Below are 19,214 nucleotides of genomic sequence, written 5' to 3'. Positions count from 1 at the left end.
CCCTGAAGAGCTTCAATTCCTTGTCTTCACATTAAAACATTCAGCTCATTCTGAGAGTGCAGTTGGCGCCTCTCCTAGTTTTCCTCTCACCTGGTTTCTGGAAGAAGACACTGAGGCAACACACTGTGGCAGTGTAATAAACCTTCAGCTTCTCTGAGGCAGGCAAAAGTGGTTCTAAAGGAATTCCTTAGTCCTTGAGCCTTACTTGCTGCTAACAGTCTGTTCAGCACTTTCAGAAGTGCTGTGTGTTCTTTGTTGCACGGTCCCATAACCAGTTAGAAGAGCTTTCAAGATGGTTACAAAACTGTGTAAAACAAGATGCTTTTCTCCACTGTAGGACAGTGCTTTCATCGCTAGAACAGGACGTCTTCTGCAGAGGCTTGCTGTGCCATGCATCAGGAAGCAGGAACAGAAGCGGATCCTGAGGACGCTCACCTTTTTTACCTCATAGCCCCACAAAGTACTTCAAGCCCTGTCTGCATCTCTTCCCTGCACAGCAGCTGCTTGTTCAGGCGGAAATGGTGGTCACTTTTTTTTTTTTTGAAAAAAACCAAAAAAACCCCAAACCAAAACCCACCCCTTCTTCCTCATTTCAGAGTGGTTGTGTTTTCTTGCTCTGTTTAGCCTGTTTTTTCAGGAGTGACTGCCTCCTGCTCACCTGCTCTGTGACACGAGGCAGCAGATAGCTCTGCAAATTAAGCAAGGAACATTTATTGAATGTAGTTAGACTATGCAGATAAAACATCTTTGCCCATGAAATAAAGGTATTGGTGTTAAGTCTGACTGCAAAGAAAGGTTTTCAAAATGCTCTGCGATACTTGTCAGGAAGTAATCCACACGGGGGAAGATAACCTTGGCTGTCTTACAGCATGATGGGTTCTAAACCAGGCATTTCCTCCTAGGAGGGATGCGTGGGAGTAACTTTGGATCATTCCCTGAAACCATTTGCCTTTTGCTGCTGCTGAAGATAAGTAATACTAAATGAATAGAGGCAGGTTCAGCAAACATTACACTATTACGTGAACCCACATTTAGTAACCAGAACTGCATACCCATCTGTATGTCCCATCTCAAAGAGCACAGCAGCAAAAGCAGCACCCAGAAAAAAACATAAAGAGCTCGGGAACAGCTTCTGTGTGAACAGACTAGGACTCTTACAGCTGGAAAGGGATAACAGTGTGCAAACCAAGACCAAAATAAAATCAAATTAACCAAGGAGACAAAAATCAGTAAAATAAATGAAAAAGTATAACTGAATTTACTGCCAAAGCATGTTGTGAAAAGGAGTTATATTGAATATCCAGTGGCTGCTATTGAATCAGGACTGCCAGCTCAGGGAAAGAACTTCCTCATCCTGCATTTAACAGGAGCAGTCCTAACCCGTGCTGAGCTACCGCGATGCCCCAGCCAGGTCACCTGCCTGACTTGGCAAGTCTTTGCCCTGACACTCAAAAGGTGGGATGCAGGAATTAATAAAGGCAGTCTGGATGGTCGGTACCGTGCAACACTAAACCCCTTTCAGAAGGGAAACACTTGGGAATGGTTTCAGTTCCATTGATCAGGCAATTCCCATGTAAAATAAAAATACGGAGCAGGTTTTCCAATGAGTCTGTAGGTTCATCACTCAGTCCTGTGCAGAGGTACATGCAGGTTTGGCTGTCTGGGATCCCTTGATGAGGGGATGAAGAGGAGAAACAATTTTCAGGGTGGAACTTTTGTCATCATTTCATTAATTTCCTGCACTGCATCAAGGGACTTCGTTATCGAGCAGCGTTTGTGTCCGTCAGTTGAGCTACCATCTCTGTTACAGACCAGCTCGAGTGCCTCCTCCGCGATTCCTCACGTTCATTTAAGAATCCCATGCCCTAGTACCATGCCAAGACCATGCTGTCCCGCACAGCACACATGCTTCACTTAACAGAAACTAACACACAGAGCGCATGCCTTTGAAATTGCAGCTCAGAAATAAAAGCTTTGGAAGGTTAGAAGCAAATAAAAGCATCATGATTAAGCAAATGCTTAAAACAGTCAGGGGTTTAGCTGTCACAAATGCACCAGTGATACAGAGGAAGGCTTAACTTCTTACACGCTGCTCAAAGGGCATGGATGCTGGCTCTGAGAAAGTAGCTCAATACCGGCATGGAAGAACAAGCTCAGAGCTCCCTGTGAAATGCAATTCCCTACGCAGTGTCTTTTACAGCCATCATTTCTCAGTTCCCTCTTTCTGCTGGTTGGTCCCAGAAAATGAGCTGTGAAGACAAGTGGGAGGGTGCAAGGGCCTGGAAACCAAGTTTGGTTTTCCACTCCTCTTTAAGAGAGAAAGAATTCTATTATTCATGGCACTCCTTCATTCCCCAATCCCTCCCTCTCGCTCTAAAGCATTTGGTTAAACGTCTAGTCTCATTTCTGTTCCAAACAATGTTAACAAGGCTCCAAACTGAGAGGCAATACCACCTCATCAGCAGTGTGTATTTGGGGGGGTGGGGTGGCAGGAGCAAGATGGGGGTTGCAGCCACATTTGCTTGCTGCTGTGACTGCTCCTGCCTATCCGAGCTCCTAGGGCCACGTACATTACACAACTTCATCATGCTGTGAGCACCAATGTAAGGACTGGGTAAAAAGCAGCCAAAAAAATATTTTTTTTTAAAAAAAAACAAAACAAACTGCAATTCAGATCTCACTTCAAACCTGTTCAAAAGATTCTTTCATGTTTGCCCTGTGTTGGGACTGTGGAGCGCACATCCCTTCCGCAGCAGATCAGCCTAGGTGAACTGCGTAAGGCCGAATCCACAAACAAACAGGCTGTAATACAGACTGTACAGCATTCTTACACGAGGGGGGAGAAGAGGAATTATAAGCCACAGAAGTCACTGCTTGTATTGGGAAGTGCAAACATTGTAACGTGGCTGCTGGGTGCCCTAGCAGCTACGGAACACCTGTGGGTGACTGTTCATCCTTATCCAGTTATTATTATGGACAGAAAACCAACTTGATTGAAGTACCACAAATACTTGGAACAGTCTGTCCCTATGCCTCATTAACTTACAAAAACACCACACAACTTTATCTGATGATAGGAGTTAAACTCTTTATTCCATTCAGAGGCATCTGGCAAGTGGAGCTGCATTGGGGGGCACATTACAGATGAAAAATGATCCATACTTTGTGAATATTGAAATCATTTACAGTATTTACTTTCTAGCTATTCCCAAATACTCCAAATTACCAAGTCTCAACTGAAAAGAAAAACATGATTTACCATACTAAGTCTAGAAATTTAAGAGAGATGACAGTATTTAAATCATCAGATGTAAATGCAGCGCCTATTTGTAAATAATTTTTATGGAAAATAATGAAGTCAAATCCTCCTCAAATGTTAAGAAAGGAACATCAGACTGACTTAAGCCTCAACGAAAATTAAAATGCTATGACTTTTCATACTTCAGTAATTTTAAATTCATTGTAAGAGAAAAAAAATTATCCTAAAGGCTAGATGAAGGTCACTGTCAAAAAAGGAAAAGAAACTCATTTTTCTTTGCTAAAACTACAACATAAGTTTGTGGTTTTTAAACCAATTAGTAAAGAAGAGATGCAGGAAAACCACTTCAGACCATTTTCAAAATTATCTAATCTGTACAACAATGATCTTTGGGAAAATTATCTAGTCTATGTAGTAATGCCTCTATTTCAACATGAACCTAAGAGGTAGATAACAAAATGATGAAACAAATGTTTTTGCTCATTGTGCCCCTCAAATCAGTGCAGCATGGTGATTCTGATCATCTCATGCACAAAAAACATCACAAAAAAAAGGTTCAGAGGTAATAGCATGGCTCTGTCGACCACACACATACAGGCGCGCACGCGCACACACACACACACACAGCAGTCTTTATGCACCATGTGTTGCCACATTTTTTTTTTTCTTAAACTGAGGTAGACTGAAGTTTATTGTAGAAACTTGAATGTGTCACTATTACCACAATCATCATTCAAATTACATTCGGAAATTAAAAAATTTGGTAACTTTCCCGTTATCCCTGCCTTTTGACATTTTTTTTTTCCCTCTAATGGTTGGTTGCAGAACGTGCATAAATCCTGCTGCATCTATTATAAGCCAGGCTAGAGAGGTTGTTGGTTTTTGTTTTTTTTTCCTTGTAATATTTTTAAACCTTCAAAGTGGCTTAGTGTGGCCCATAACAGCGGCTGGATATGTAAACTTAGCCTTTCATTATCTTTCAATGTGATCAAACACTGTTTGACCTTCCCCCATCGTGGTAACTGAAAGCAGTATGATGTGATCTGCAGGCAGCAGAGACCCTTGTGGCCTGCAATACACTCCAGCAGATCAAGTGTTCTATCAAACTGAAGATGAAGCTTGCTCTTTGAACAAAATGGCAAAGTCCAAATGGGCTGCAAATGGTTAAATGTAGCATTATTAGGTAGTGATGGTCAAAGGCACAAAGGGTTCATGCATTCAATCAAGTAGCACAAAAAAAAAATTCAGCCTCTTGCAGCCTTCTAATTTTTTCCCCCAACCCCAGCCTCTTGCCATCACTTCCTTGTCCTGTTCCCAAAAAAGTACCGTCACAAACTTTTTCATCCCATCTTAAAAGAAAACTAAACGGCATTGCTGCTATCAGAATGTTGGCATCATTCACTATCTTTTGAACATTCACTGAATTTTTTTTTTTTTTTTAAACAAATGATGGTGTTGAAGCCCTCAGAAAATCTGAGGCTATGTTTTTTTACCCACCTTACTCCCATCAGCCAGCAGCTAGAAGTGCTCTACTATATTTTTCCCCGATAAGTCTGTAGTACTCCTGGCTGGTGGCTGATCAAATTTTAATTTTTTTTAAAAAAATAAAATGCTCAAGAACTATTAGCTTTATAAAGTATACAAAATACCAAAAAAAAAAGCAAAAAAGGAACAATTTCTCATTGAGGTACTAAATGCCTGAGGTAGTTTAGTAAAATGCATATTTATCTTTTTATGCCCTGGCCAACACCATTCAACACTTCCCTTAGGTTATTCATGGCAGTGTTATGTAAAAATGCAACCAAATTCTTTTTAAAAAATGCCACTTGTTTCAACATTGGGACTAACACTTAAACTCTTGTCAATGCCCTTGCTCTAACCCTAGCCCACCCGCAATCCCACCCTCCAAATGTGTTTCTTCTTTTACAACTGGACCTATAAGAGCAATGCCTTTTTTTTGTTGTTTTTTTTTTTCTTTTTTCTTTTCTTTTTTCTTTTTTTAAACCAGTGAACTCAGAAGAGAAAGCTTCATTAAACCAAGTTCTAAAATTGTTGGGGAATAATAAGAACAATAAAAAAAGACTAACGAGTTTATGTTAAATTGTGAGAATAGAACAAAAGGGAAGTGAAGGGGTCCTTATTTTAAAGCTGGGTTTCAAAAGTTTGAGAGAGCCTAAAGAATACATTCTCAGAGACAGCGTTCAACGGTTGCCTGGTCCTCGAACAGGTGATTGGCTTGGTGGATCTTCTGCATATAGCTTCAACAGGTGCTCACCACCCGTCTCTGTCGCACAGTCTGTCTTTGGTCTGGCATCTGTCTCTGATGGGCCATTTCCTAAACCTTTATTTCCGTCTCGGCTGAGGCTGTCCGCTTTGCAATGTTTTTTGCTGTTGCTGCTGCCTTCTTACCTGAGCCAGTATTTCCTGAATTTTCCTCTGAGCAAGCTGGAGGACACAAGAAGAAAGACCCCATCATGACGCCACGCTGCAGTGACTGCTGTTTACAAATCAACTGTAGATGCTACTGGGATTAAGAAAGTCTGGAATAACTAAATTCCTAGTACTGACAAGATTACTCATTAGTTAAAATACGCTTGGGTTAGTAACGATGTGCAATTTTTTAATTTTTCTTCCTTCCCCAATTACCACAGCTACCTGCACGGTCATCTGTACTACAGCACACAAGAGCACAGGAAGATGACTAACAACATTAAGGTTGCTGAAGCTACGGGCTACTTTTGTTTTACTCCTCTGGAGATAATGTTTTACAAGAACCCACTGTGTATTTTAATAGAGTATGAACAATTTTTTTTTCTACAACAGGGAATCCAGAAGGCCAGACTTACAGGACTTAACCAGCCTTCCCATATCCTTCCTGAACTACAAGCCACCTGTAGCAAAGTGTCAAAAGAAACTGGACTGAACTAAAAGTTAAGTGAGGGAAGGAATCTTGTGATCCTTTTCTTTACGATATTAAATCAGATCGAGTGATGTAGACATGTTGCATATATAGAACCTGGCAAGAACTGCACCCTATGAGATGGCTTGTACCTCCCTTCCATCTGAATTTCAGTCCAATCACAACTTGGGTTTTCTTTCGATTTGAAAGTTTTAGCAGTGCCAGAGCCTACATATATCAATGAGAGAATTCAGGGAGATTGTTTTACCTATGTAACAGTGCAATATCGTTATAAATCTCTCTCACAGGCATGAGGAAAGTTTATTGCAGCAAGACAACTAGAGGAGCCTGGCAAGCAGTGCTTTCTGTATCCTGAGTAAAAGTCTTCCATCCCTTGGCTCTGCACGTGGATATAAAAGACAGACCGTGGAAGCATCAAGAGAATACAGAAATTCATTCCAGTCCTCCTACCTGGCATGCATAGAAGTGACCAGTTATTTTCACAACCACCTGATCATTTTCGTCAGGTGTCTGGTCACGAGGGACTACAACTTCTGCACTTGTCAAGTTTTGAAGCTCATTTACCTGTAAATAGATAGTAGAAGTCAGAAAATCCTACGCAAACAAATATCCCACAGCCACCAAGCCTCAAAGATACTGCTGACCACAGAAACATCATTGTCTAAGTTCCCTTTAAAAGAAGAAACCCATTAACAAAAAGCATCTTTGTGCAACAGCGTGCACTCTGCAGGATTAGCCTTTCGTGTCTCCAACATAAAAGTTAGCACCAACTCCTCTGCGTTTGTAGAAGCATTTTAAAGACTAAATACAACGCACAGAAGGTGTTAAATACATGATTTGAAAAAGCAAAGATATGCTGCAGTGTTTACAGTCGAGTTTACATGTTTAAGGTCAGAAAACTCATACAATGTGTAATGTAGGGAGGAAAAAAAAAAGTCAATTTATACATTTTTCCTTGAAGAATCTCCACGAGATGAAAAACTCCAAACTGAAGGATGAGAAGTGTCCAAATCATTTTCAATAGCCTTTCAGCTTCCATAACGTTAAGTCGAGGTAAGGTTAGAGTTTTGACCCATTTAGACTCATTTTATTTTAGAAATGCATAGCATTATTTAATCAGTAATGTTTCAGATGAACAACTTTTCAGAGATGTTTGTCCTTAAACTTCTTACCACCACAAGTAAGAAAAGAGACCACGTTGCCTCCTAACACTTAACTTCAAGACCCCATTGCACTCAAGGGTGGAGACCCAGGACTGAACCATCTCTGCAAATATCAGCTAGCTCCTGACTTACAACCACGTGAAAATACCAGAGAGTACCAGCCCCTTTCCAGGATTGAAAAAAATCTCAGTAACTTGATTTTATGCAACAAACTGAGCCTAAGAAATGTCATCAATTAAGTTGAAGCAAAAACAAGTGTAGTTTTTTGTAATACTGAGGTCTAAACATGCCTTAATTTCCTACTAATTTAGAAATCATGCTTTCACTCAGTATTGGCCAGAAATTCTACCTCTGGATACACTGGATTTGATTTTAATTAAGTGAGATTAGTGAAATCTGGCATAAGCTAAAGTTCACAGAAGCAGGTCTTGAGTGGGAATGTATTCATTCCAAATGGAAGAATTGGATTTCTATTAATAAAGCCCTGCAAGATCTGACTGGGACTACCAATTTTTGTTAGACAAGTTTTTAGATTAAATAAATCATTCTATGAGATTCGCTTCTCATGCCTCTACTCTAAAAGAAATGAAAGCTTAACAAGTACAGCTAAGAAAATAGCACCTGCTTTAACATAACTTCAAAGAATTAGCTATTACTTAGCAAAATGTTTAAGACATACATATATACACAATGAAATAAAGAACATAACTGAACAACGCTAAAAGATTTATTTCAGCTACTTACTGTTTTGCCTCCTTTACCAATAACTCTACCAGCAGCATAGGATGGCACTTTTATATGAGCCTCAAGTTTCACTTCTTCTTTAGGTCCAAAGAAATTCTCCTCTTTAAGTTTTCCATAGATTCTCCCTTGAGCCTGCAAAAACGCTTTCAGTTAGAGAATGCACTTATTGAAAACTAGTTAATTTCAAGAAATTCCAGACAGAAGAATTCCCAGTACACAACCCTGCCCAAGTGTTTTCACCAATAAATAAAATAACTATTTTTCTTAAAAGAAGTCCTTGTACCAAACTAAGCAGCACTGCTGTCCAACTTTAAAGTTTGCATGACGAACCAGGGAATCATGGAGCAATTTAACAGAGTTCATCATTATTCTGCTTTTCAGTAGAAATACTGCTTTTAAAATAAACCATTGCATGTCTGTAGAGGTACAGAGTGGTCAAGAGAAGAACTGTCTGCTGAAGCGTTTTATTACACCCAGAAGCACAGAATGCAATTAATTGGCTCAGAAACTAATTATTTTAAGGATGTTAAAATAAAATAATAAAAAAAAAAGCGCGCCACAACCCACCACCGCCACATCATGGGATAAAGAAAGACTCCAGTTAGAGCAATCAGCTTACTTTTACAATCCATTACAACATATTGTGTAAAAATAAATAAATAAATCTGACTTTCCTCAGTTTTCTAAAGTGAAAAATCAAACTGCCTAGATCTAAACAGTAAAATAGCACCATGGGAACAGTATTACTCCAACCAGCACACAGTTCTTTTCTGGGGAGCACGCAAATGCCAGGTAGCAAGAAGAATTGTCTGCTGAGACTAAGCTCGTGAATCTTGTTGATTTTTAAATACATTTATTTCCTTATTCCCTGCTGTTCATCAGGGAATTCTTGAGAGATGGTAACCAGGTCTTCTACTCTGCATCTCCTAGAGGCATCAAAAGAACACTTCTCTTGCGATACTGAAGAGAGATGCTCTGTAAAGGCCATAGACCTAGGACCACAAAGCCTTTCCAGTTCAGATTCTTTATCACCTTCAAATCACACACAAGAGCCCTGTCACCGTGTACATGCTATATCAAACCATCTTACAGGCCACCACTCCAACGGAATACGAGAAGTCCAAAGATTGCATGATGTGATAATTACTTTAAATAGTGGCAACTTATTTTATCTTATTTCTAGCTCATGTCCTAAACCCCTACTCAAGTTCATTCCACTCTAGAATGGGTAAGACGAAAGACATTTTGTGACCTTGGAGCTGAAAATACTCAGTATTTGGTCTAAGTCAGACTCAGGTTGCAGGATCCTGTCACAGAGGACAAAAGCTACCAGCTTTTCCAGTGACACAAAAGACTACAAAAAAAGCTGTACATAACCTCAATATAACTACCATATTCTGGCACCATCAACAAGCCTTAGAGAATCAGAGATCCCTGCTCCAGGAAAACACTTCAAAAGGGTTTGCCAAGAGCAGATAAAATACTGTTCCCAGCCATCATCTTTTGACACATTTTGACACTATTCCCAAATTTGTTAGAGACAGAGAGTAGCCAGTGGAGCTCTTTTTATTTCAGTAGCAATGCTTTTCATGTGCATAACACCTTGACAGCCTGCACAGGCTGCAGGGCTCAGCAGGAGAGGTACTACAGGAAAGAAGCACACATTACTGCTGAGTTATAAAGCACAGGGCGATGTTGACTTTTTAAGAGATAGATGATGTATTTCCAACATCCCAAATCCTTCAGCTCTTGGAAGAGTCTTTAAGGTAGGGAAACAACCTAACTGGGCTGCAGCTCCTTCAGAGTAAAGTAGTGGCTGAAACGTGGTCCTACACTAGATTCCACTTTGCTTGCACGTGTCGCGGACCCCAAGGCAACATGATCCTTCCTGAACATTGGTGTCACAGGTCTGCCTAAACTCTCGGGAGCACTGCAGCAGAGGCTGGGAACAGCGGCATATTCTCCTCCCTTCGCCTTGCTAATTAACAGCCCTGCATGCTGCAACATCCTCAGGCCACTGCCGCTGAGGAAGGAAGGGGTGCAAGCCACCGCAGCTACCATGGACACGAATCGCGAGCAGCAGAACACAACGTAGTAGGGAAAGGATGCCAATCTCACAGGCTCTGGGATGACACCGCCTCTCAGAGCTGGTTACTCGTTTGAGCAGCAGCTATTCCCTCTTCAAGTTGTTGTACACCCAGGTGACGTTCTCTGTGCCTCACAAGCAATAGCCTATGCCCAAAGATAAGGACGGCCCTTCTTAAACAGAGCTTAAGGACAGCATTAATGAAGCTTGGCCCTGACCGTAAGGCGTGCTTCAGGCCAACAGTGGTGGTAAAAGAAAGGACTGAACTTTGCCTCTGCCCACGTTGGTCAAGAGCTGCTCAGCATTGCTCAGAGTAGTAAGAGATACGAGGACTGGAGCTGAAGGAAGCCCCAGGAGAGACCCCCTCCTTCACAAGACCAGCACACTAAGGAGCATCACCTGTGCTAGTACATTGATCCCTCTTCGCAAGCAGAAGCCCAAGGGTAGAGGAGTGACTGACTGATGGGTTTTAACCAGTATGTGGTGTGCAGAAAAGGGAGACTTTCTCCTTGCGTTATCCAGGCTGGGGACAAGAGCTGGCAAAAGAGCTCTGTGGGGCTTCAAGTCTGTCTTAGGGAGGAAACCCAAGGACAAGCCTTTGCCTGCGTGAGGAGTTAGGATAAGGGACACCCAAATCTACTTTGGCCTGATACTCTTTGAGGGCAAGTTCACCAATATCTGACGGAAAAAAAAGATAGCCAGAATCTAAAATCCTGATCCCAGATCGCAAGAGCATGCCATCTGTGGAATAGGCCATGAGGCCAAGCCCACATGCACACAGAAAACCTCAAGGAGGCAGAGCTTCTAAATTATGCTTTGCCTTCAATACCTTTCTCAAACGTATACGGTAGCTGAACAATAATTCCAAGTGCGTCTAAGTTCACTGTTACCACTGCAAAATACCTGCCCTGATACTTCTCCAAAACTCCTAAAGGCATTAATGAAACTGATTCTAGATATGCCTGAAGTTTGTACACCACCTTCTTGCAAGATGCCCCGAAGCAAAAACACAAAGACAAAAACGAGAACAGGCAAGAGAACGATGCCAAGACACAAACTCTCAAGTGATTTTCTATCTGCTCTGGGCCTCATCTGTAACGAGGCCAGGTCGCTGCGCTGAGCTGTCTGCATCACTCCTAACGTGGTCAACTCCTTTTGGGGTAACTAGATTTATCCTTTGGCACTTAAGGCAGAGGGCTGCTCCAGAACTCAATTTGAACAGAAATGGGATAAACAAGGTTGACTATCTCCTTGTAGTTGTAGTGGAAATACAATTAGAAACCTTGCATTTATCTGTACAGCTACCCAAAAAGCATTTTCTAGTTGGCGCACAACAGCAACCTGGGAAGACTCAGTCTCTCGTCTTGTCAGCTTTGTTATTTCAACACAATAAACTGTTGCATGTAATAAGGCAAGCTAGAAACACTGCACTACTGTGCTTGTAGATAAAAGGGAAAATCAGGAATGTAGCATGGCCATATTTTCATGCTACACTTGATTCTAACTTACATGAAACTCACACCAGTTTTCAGGTGACCAGACACGGCCTCCGATAGTATTACTCCTATTCATATGAGATACCTTGCAGCAAAAACCAAGTGTTTACTAAAATTCTGAATAAAATGGTGCTTGGAACCAAGTGTTTTGTTTTCGGTATCGTTCCTTACAGTCCAAAGGCCACTACGCACTGACAAGTTTTTACGTATTGTACCTTGAACTGAGCTTCTGGTGGTCCAGTGATGATAACCATTCTCAGCTTGGCATCTGGTCCTTCAGCAGGGGCAATCTGGAACGGATAAACATAGCTTTTTGGTAGCTGTCTTTTGAAGGAATAGTTTAAAGCCACCTCCTCCCCGTTTCAATCTCACATTCTGTTCAAGAGTGAAAAATTATTCGTTACGGCAGCAGCATTACACTTCAGTCATGACGGGGCTGTTCTCTTTAAAGTGCATTAATTAGCTATAATGAAATACGGAGAAATTGGCTAAGCTAAGCCATAAGCAAATTTACTTCTGAAAATTAAAGGCATAGCTATTCAGCCACATATGGCAAAATCCCACAAGCCGTTTTCATGTGGCTGAGTGATGCAAGTCATGTAGCCTTTAAAAAGACAAGAATGGTTAAGACAGAGATTCTCATCCCTACCCGCTAACTTAAATAGTCTTTCTAACAAGTTCTGCTCATTAGCAAAAGTTTGCGTCCATCCCCCTGAGAACACGAGATCGCTTTACTGTTGTAACTAACACAGATCCAAAACCTTCCTCTGTACTGGACAATGAGTTAGCAGTTTCCACAGGGCTTGTATCTACAGACACTTACTTGTGTGACCCAAATAAAAATTAAGCTCCACCAGAGCAGAGACAGAGATGCCTGTAGGGTCTTTAGCAGTTCATGTCACCACAAAAGTAAGATTTCTGTGGGTGTTGTTCTCAGACTCCAGTGGCATTAAATAATTCAAACTAGCCTCTGACATTCTGGATTAATCTTTTGTTTATCACAACTGACATTTCCATTGTTGCATCTAGTATTACATAGCTGCTGTTGAATGGGCAATATATTAAACACTACAGGATTTCATCTTAGCTGTTGGCATAGGGATGTTATTCATATTTAACAGCTGTAGCTTATTTCAGACAAGTTACCAGTCACCATGCATCGTTTTCACTGAAGAATTTTGCTTACGGAAGTTTATGTAATTGTTCATATTGTAACCTAAGATGGAGAAGACGTTATATACCAGTTATCTGGTTTGTGTATTTATTTTTCATAGGATTTCTGCATTCCAGTTGGCTATATCTAAAAATACACATTCATTTTACAGCCATACGTTCACATGACATGACATCATGGTAAGGGCAAGCACAGACTAGATCAATTCATTCTTTGAAACACAGGTATTTTAGAGGGACAAATTTCTGAGGCACATTTGGAGGCAGCTGGCTGAACGGAGCTCAGCTTAATTGCCATTCAATTAAAATGGACATTGTAACTTGCCTCTCTGTCTCCTCATGCTTTCTTAGTGACACCATCACTTTTACTGACATTTTAGGAAAAATATTTTCCATCAAGCTTTAGTTATGTCTTACATGTGTTTAAGTGTTCTGGGACATCTCTTGCTTTGCTTTTATCTGGGAATGTCCTGTTCTCAGCAGCTGGAGTAAAATGTGGCTGAGGGCTGTGAAAGAAACTAACGTTTCAGTGGCTGAAGGGGCAACCTAGGAGAATTCAGTGTTAATTTTGTCTGTCTGCTCTTGGAAAGAGAACTTACATACATACAAATAGTATCTAAGCAGTGATTTTTAACCTCCAAGAGAAGTGGCTTCTTTTCCAGTTATAATCTTCCATATGCCAAATCACAACCTGACAACTTCATACACCCAAAACCTACAACACTCATTCCAACTCCTTCAGAGACAGGAAGGGCTCCTCCGGGAATAAGCTATAACCAAGAAGATGCCAATGGTGCCCAACAGGTCCCAGCACTGTAGCACAGGGTGGGCAGCAGACAGCCCAGAAATCTCTGCCTGGCTGCTCCGCTGACGAATTCTGTCTGCTGGAGTCCCACGCTGAGCTTGTATTGCCCAGCAATGATCCCCGGCACAGGGACACAGCCTGAGCTCATCCACAGCCACGTGCACCTCTGAAGCGATGGGCTGGACACGGCAGCCTTACGCAGGACCCCGATGCATCCGCAGTTTATTTAGTCTTACTTCATGGCTAACTAGTTTCACCAGATGTACAAAGCTCGACATGAGCACAGAGATGATGCACGGGGATGTAAAATGTTTTCACGTGTAACAATCTACAGCACAACTCAAAACAAGTGCAGTGTCATGCACAAAGACTTACTTCCTCCACAAAGTACCATTACTACAGTTTGGCAAATTAAAAGTTACTCAAGAATCACTCCCTCCAACTCTTAGCTAAAAGCACGGATTCCTTGATGATTCACAATTTATTATTTTGTTCAAAAGTTATGATACAGGGCAGATGGTCAATAGGATGGAAATTTAGAAGTTCTGCATAAATTACTACTAACTGCCATATTTAACGCTTCCGCACAGAAGCAAGCATGCTGCTCCATATTGTTCTAACAGATTACAGATGAAGTTACTTTATTTTAATTGATAAGCATACATGCAACTTCCCAATATAGCAAGCATACCCTGTATCTGTACAGTTCTCAAGATTTAATCTTATTTCCACAAAAATAATCTTTATTTTATTCCTACTGAAGGAACAAAAGACCAGAGCTTTAGCAAACTTTTAACTGAATTTCAATTAATACAGATATGTTAAATGTGTTGGGTAGAGGGGTGCCAGCCAGTAGAAGAAGCCTGAGGCTACTGTTACCCAGATGCGTGAGAAACACGGGAAACTCCCTTTCCATTACACTGTCTTCCAAGGGCCAACTAAAGAACTAGTTTGAACGGGTTCTTGGAAGTCCAGGTTCTTTCATATTTCTCTCTCCATCTAGCAGTACCTTCCAAACACCACTAATCTCAAACGATGGCAATGGAGACAGAAAGAGGAAATACATGTGCTACATCACACCTCTCCATGCAAGACAGATTTGATAAAGAAAAAAAAAAATCAACACCTCCCACCTTCTTCTATTCCAATTTCCCCCCTAAAAATATGATTAGTGCTCTACTAATGTAAACCATCTGGGTAGTGTAACAACTATTTAATGTACTGCTTGATAAAGGACAGAATTGGGCAGCACGCCAGTAAATGGACTGGCACGTAAATGGATTGGCATTCAGCAAACCACACGCAAGGCTCATTCATCAGGGTTCCCCAATTTTTTAGCTCTGCACACTTAGATGAGCACCTTCCACGCCAAGCCCAGCCGCACCGGCTTCACCAAGCTCAACTCAGCACAGCCAGCGCCCGCCCCTCTGCCCTGATCTTTGGCACATCCCTGCCACAGCACTCACTAAACAGGCCACAACTCCCGAGCAAAAAGAGAACTCGGAAGAAAACATTCGCTTAATCCATGCAGGAAAATGTCAATCTAACAGCACATAACAAAGCTACATACTGTAATTTTTTAATAACTTTTTTCTTTTTTGATTTAGGCCAAAACACTATCTTTACAGCACAGAATAGCAATTTACAAGAAAAAAGCTCCAGCATTTTTAGAGAAGATATTTGTGGTTTCAACAGCATTAGCAGCAGAAACCCAAGGCCTTCCTATCACTGCAACTGGTGCTAACCTCTCCATACACAGCCAAGGAGGACTTCAACCAAACTGACTAAAATTCTACCTTAAGCTTCCATTAGGACAACCTCAGCAAACCATCTTGTTCTTAGCTGCACTGAGGCGGTCAGCACGCAAACAGCTGGATGTTAAAGCAGGGTGCCACGGTAAATGGGATATTAAAGAACTGACTGACCCCAGGAGCTTGGAGTACATGGGTGATTTTAAAACACGACCGCTGCGGTGTGGAGACAGCTCAGACCAATCCATCTGGAACAAAGCAAGAATGGCCGCAGCAGTAGGAGACTTCACCTGTGATGCTGTTTTTAGAAGGGGAATTTACCTCACCAATTTTGATTTTACCGAAAGCAACGAGAAAGCCTTTAAGCACTGCATCATTAAGATGTAAGCCTGTTTCTAAGAAATTGAGACCACCAAAGTAGTTCTCTTTGCAGCTTATATTTCACACCTCAGGAGACATTTGAAAACATGCTTCTAATTATCTTGTCTCAAGGAAGATTAAAAGATGATTTATAAACAAATGTACCATTTATCACATCACATTCTAAGCACGGAGTGGGGGAGGACATTCATGAAAACACTGCTTGTGCAAACTTGCTGAAAGTGTCACATAGAATAGACAGAAAGTTAGTCAGTATAATAATACCTTAATAGATGCGCCTGCAAAACGAGAAAGTTGTTTGATGTGCTGTCCCTGCTTGCCAATAATAGCTCCAACTGCCAAGGCTGGGATGAACAGATGAACAGTCTCAGACTCGGGCTGTTGCTGTGGGGAAGAAGAAAATATGCAGTGAATGTTTTTGAACATTACGAATCAGACTGACAGGAAAACGGGTATGGAACAGGCATGCATGGAAATGAGGGGGAATCTTACAATGCCCTGTGATGTCTGAGTATTAAGGGTCTGACTTTTTCTGGAATCACAAAATTCACGGAACATGAAAGAACAGTTTGAGCCAAAAGAGGATTCCATAGTTTTTTTATAAGATAATTGCAATTTTAATGCTTAGAGTTTTAAAAAAAACAAACAAACATACGATTGAGGTGCAGCTTCTTTGCAAGGCTTTTGTTCTTACCTGTCACTGTCTGGATTCTCTTCCACATGCAAGACTGCAGATGAGGCTCCTACAAGCAGAGGGACTACAGACCGAGCAGGCAAACTCTTTCTAGTTTTCCTAGTTATTTTTTTAATTTTAGATTGTGCTGAGAGCGGCACAAAAAGCCTCAGAGTTACATATATGCTACAATTTCCTTTGCGTGGGAGTGATCTGGAATGATAGCCAGCTTGAAAACTGCCAGCAATTCCTCCTGTGTAACATTATGCAACAGTTGGAGCCTTGGCAGCAGGCCCCACGCAGGCTAGTAAATTAAACACCAGATTAGGCGTTCTTACAAGCTCGAGGACCCTAACATTGCGCCCACTGGGTATCAGGCACCGCTGCAGCTTCCTATTGCCTTCAAGCAGACGCCCCAGCTGGAGAGCACAACGTAACACTTGAGATCCTCTCTACGTGCTGCACAGCGATGATCGAACTGCGGGGTTACACATGACACAATAAGCTATAACTATTTTACCAGCCTCAGCAGAGGTCGTCTTGGACTAACAGAGCACCACCGAGGACCCACTACACCACCGTACTGTTAAGCCATCCACTTACGTCAGGGTTACTTCTTAAAAGCATTTCACACAAGCCTTTTCTTTGAACTAGGAGGTATTTCACACCCACCCACCCATTTCTTCCTCTGCGTAGCCCTCACGTACTTTCAAGATTTGTTTTGCTCATCCTCAACAGGACAAAGCCAACAAGCCCCTCTCCCACAAAGGTACTTGAAGACAACACAGCCATCCTCATCCTCACTTTCTCAGTGCCCACCACGCAGACCAGTCAGAGCACATGGGACAACCGTGCTCATTTAGCTTTGCTCACTTACGTATTTTGGTAGGGATACAGACCCACAATCCAGAAGGTCACCAGAGCAGCTTTTTCTGTGATATTTTCAGAAAAAGATACACTATAGGTAATGCAAAGCAAAAAGCAGCTGCAATACTAAAAATAAAGGTATCTCCACTTAGGTTTAAGTTTCAGTGACTTCTTTCAAGGGGAAGCAAAGTCCCAGTGCATTAACCATAAACAAATCAGAATGAAATGCTTGTTTCCAAGTTTTACCATTTTATTTTTGGTAAATACAAGTCAACTGTAACCCCAGGGGAAGCAAATTCCAGGCACAGCTCCACGTATCAGGTGAAGAACCCCCAAAATAGGATATTCAGAACAGAAACCCATTCTGCCAGTCGCTTTAGGTGATCACAACAGTTGCACAAGTTTACCCTGTGTTTCACATGTACAAGTCATCAGTTTTCACAGTTTATGCTGTTTCTGTTGGTTCAAGCCCACGTTTTCCCTGGACACCGGTTGCAGCCCTCCACACCCAGCCTCCCTGCTGCGCTGTGTGCTTTGTGGCCAGCAGGATCGCAGATCCAGCTGGTTTTTAAGGGCAGGCAGTGGGTCCCTAACCCAAATAATCAGAGCACCTCACAAGCGGCAGTCCTGGAACAAGGGAGGAAGCAACAACCATTAGGTCAGGGCATGGGAAAAGGTGGGAGCACCCCTTTTAATCTGCCTACAGATCAGTTTAAAACAATCTCAAAGTTACGCCCTGAAACTACACATTTGTAATGAAAGATACCAGTCACTTCACTGTATATGTTAAACCACTTTCCAGAAGATTACTCATTTTCTCCTCCTATTATTACAAACATCCTGTGAGTGGAGTCACAGTAAGCCCTTTTATATGTTCACTATGAACGCAGCAAGACTTCCAGTAATTCGGAAATGCTACTGGAGGTACTTGGTTGATCCCACCGCTTCAGAAAAGTGTTCCTAAATGGATACACATTCATGAGGCATTTGGGTTTTCCCTGGTTTTGTTGCAAGTACCCATACTAACTAACTGTACTGGGTGTAGAGGCATCTCTCCAATCCAGGTGCAGACAGCTCAGCCCCCCCTTGCTTGCTCATCTCCTTGACCCCTACCTTCAGCTGTCCACACATGCTCCAGCTCCTGCAGACTTCCACTGCCAAAGTTTTCCCTCCCACATGCAACTCCAGCCACCCTCTTCCAGCTAAACTTTGAGCTAACACAAACTTTCCAGCTAATTCATACAGCGCTGCTATAAATCAAACATGAAACTTGACGTGGTTGTCAAGAATTTACACAGCTTCACCTAAACCCACCTCTAGATACATTTATCTACCGTAATACCAAATCAAACTTCATTACTTTTGTTTGCAGATATTTCCTGCCTTCCCTCTGCTGCCCATCTGCCTGCAGCAGTTTTCCCCTCTTCTTCCCAAAGCTTGATTTCAAGCCACTCTCTTGGCTAGATTCAATTCACCACTGAAATTCCTTTCTGCTGCCTCACCCTTAAACATGAAACATGGGCAGCAAAAGCAATGAAAGACACAAGATGTACATGTGTCTTTCCAACTGTACAGTCAGCTCACCAGCACACCCTCCCCACTCCTCCTCCTAATTTTGACTTGCAGATACATTTTGACTTCTTTCTTCCTAAAGGACTTATTCTTTTTGTGCGAGCAAGTGAGGTTTTTAACATTAAATTTCCATTTTGTCGTAATATTACAAAATGTAATATGTTTAAGGAACAGTGGAGAATCTGTCAATACTGAACCGTTTATATGTTGTCATTTTTTGAATTCTTGTCTGCAGAAGCACATTGGCACATACATATAACCAAATTTATCTCCAGTATAACATCACACAGGATTTAGAGAAATTATGGCCGTTTCCTTACCCAC

General features: G+C 41.7%; 1 protein-coding gene across 4 annotated transcripts in view; it reads right to left on the bottom strand.

Moving 5' to 3' along the window:
* Positions 1–3,074: 3,074 nt before the first annotated feature.
* Positions 3,075–19,214, bottom strand: part of IGF2BP3 (insulin like growth factor 2 mRNA binding protein 3) — a 114,360-nt gene continuing 98,220 nt past the window's right edge. For all 4 annotated transcript variants that reach the window (XM_040590098.1, XM_040590099.1, XM_040590097.1 and 1 more), the window contains 5 exons: positions 16,043–16,162; positions 11,884–11,958; positions 8,087–8,218; positions 6,630–6,743; positions 3,075–5,704 (listed from right to left, as the gene is read on the bottom strand). In XM_040590098.1, the coding sequence (XP_040446032.1) occupies positions 5,603–5,704; positions 6,630–6,743; positions 8,087–8,218; positions 11,884–11,958; positions 16,043–16,162 (543 nt within the window). In that variant the 3' untranslated portion in view covers positions 3,075–5,602. The remainder of the gene's footprint in view (positions 5,705–6,629; positions 6,744–8,086; positions 8,219–11,883; positions 11,959–16,042; positions 16,163–19,214) is intronic.

This window comes from Falco naumanni, chromosome 4 (assembly GCF_017639655.2).
Source record: "Falco naumanni isolate bFalNau1 chromosome 4, bFalNau1.pat, whole genome shotgun sequence".
In the NCBI taxonomy this organism is placed as follows: domain Eukaryota; kingdom Metazoa; phylum Chordata; class Aves; order Falconiformes; family Falconidae; genus Falco; species Falco naumanni.
The sequence above is the reverse complement of the archived record's forward strand: the minus strand, read 5'-3'. Positions and strand labels throughout refer to the sequence as shown.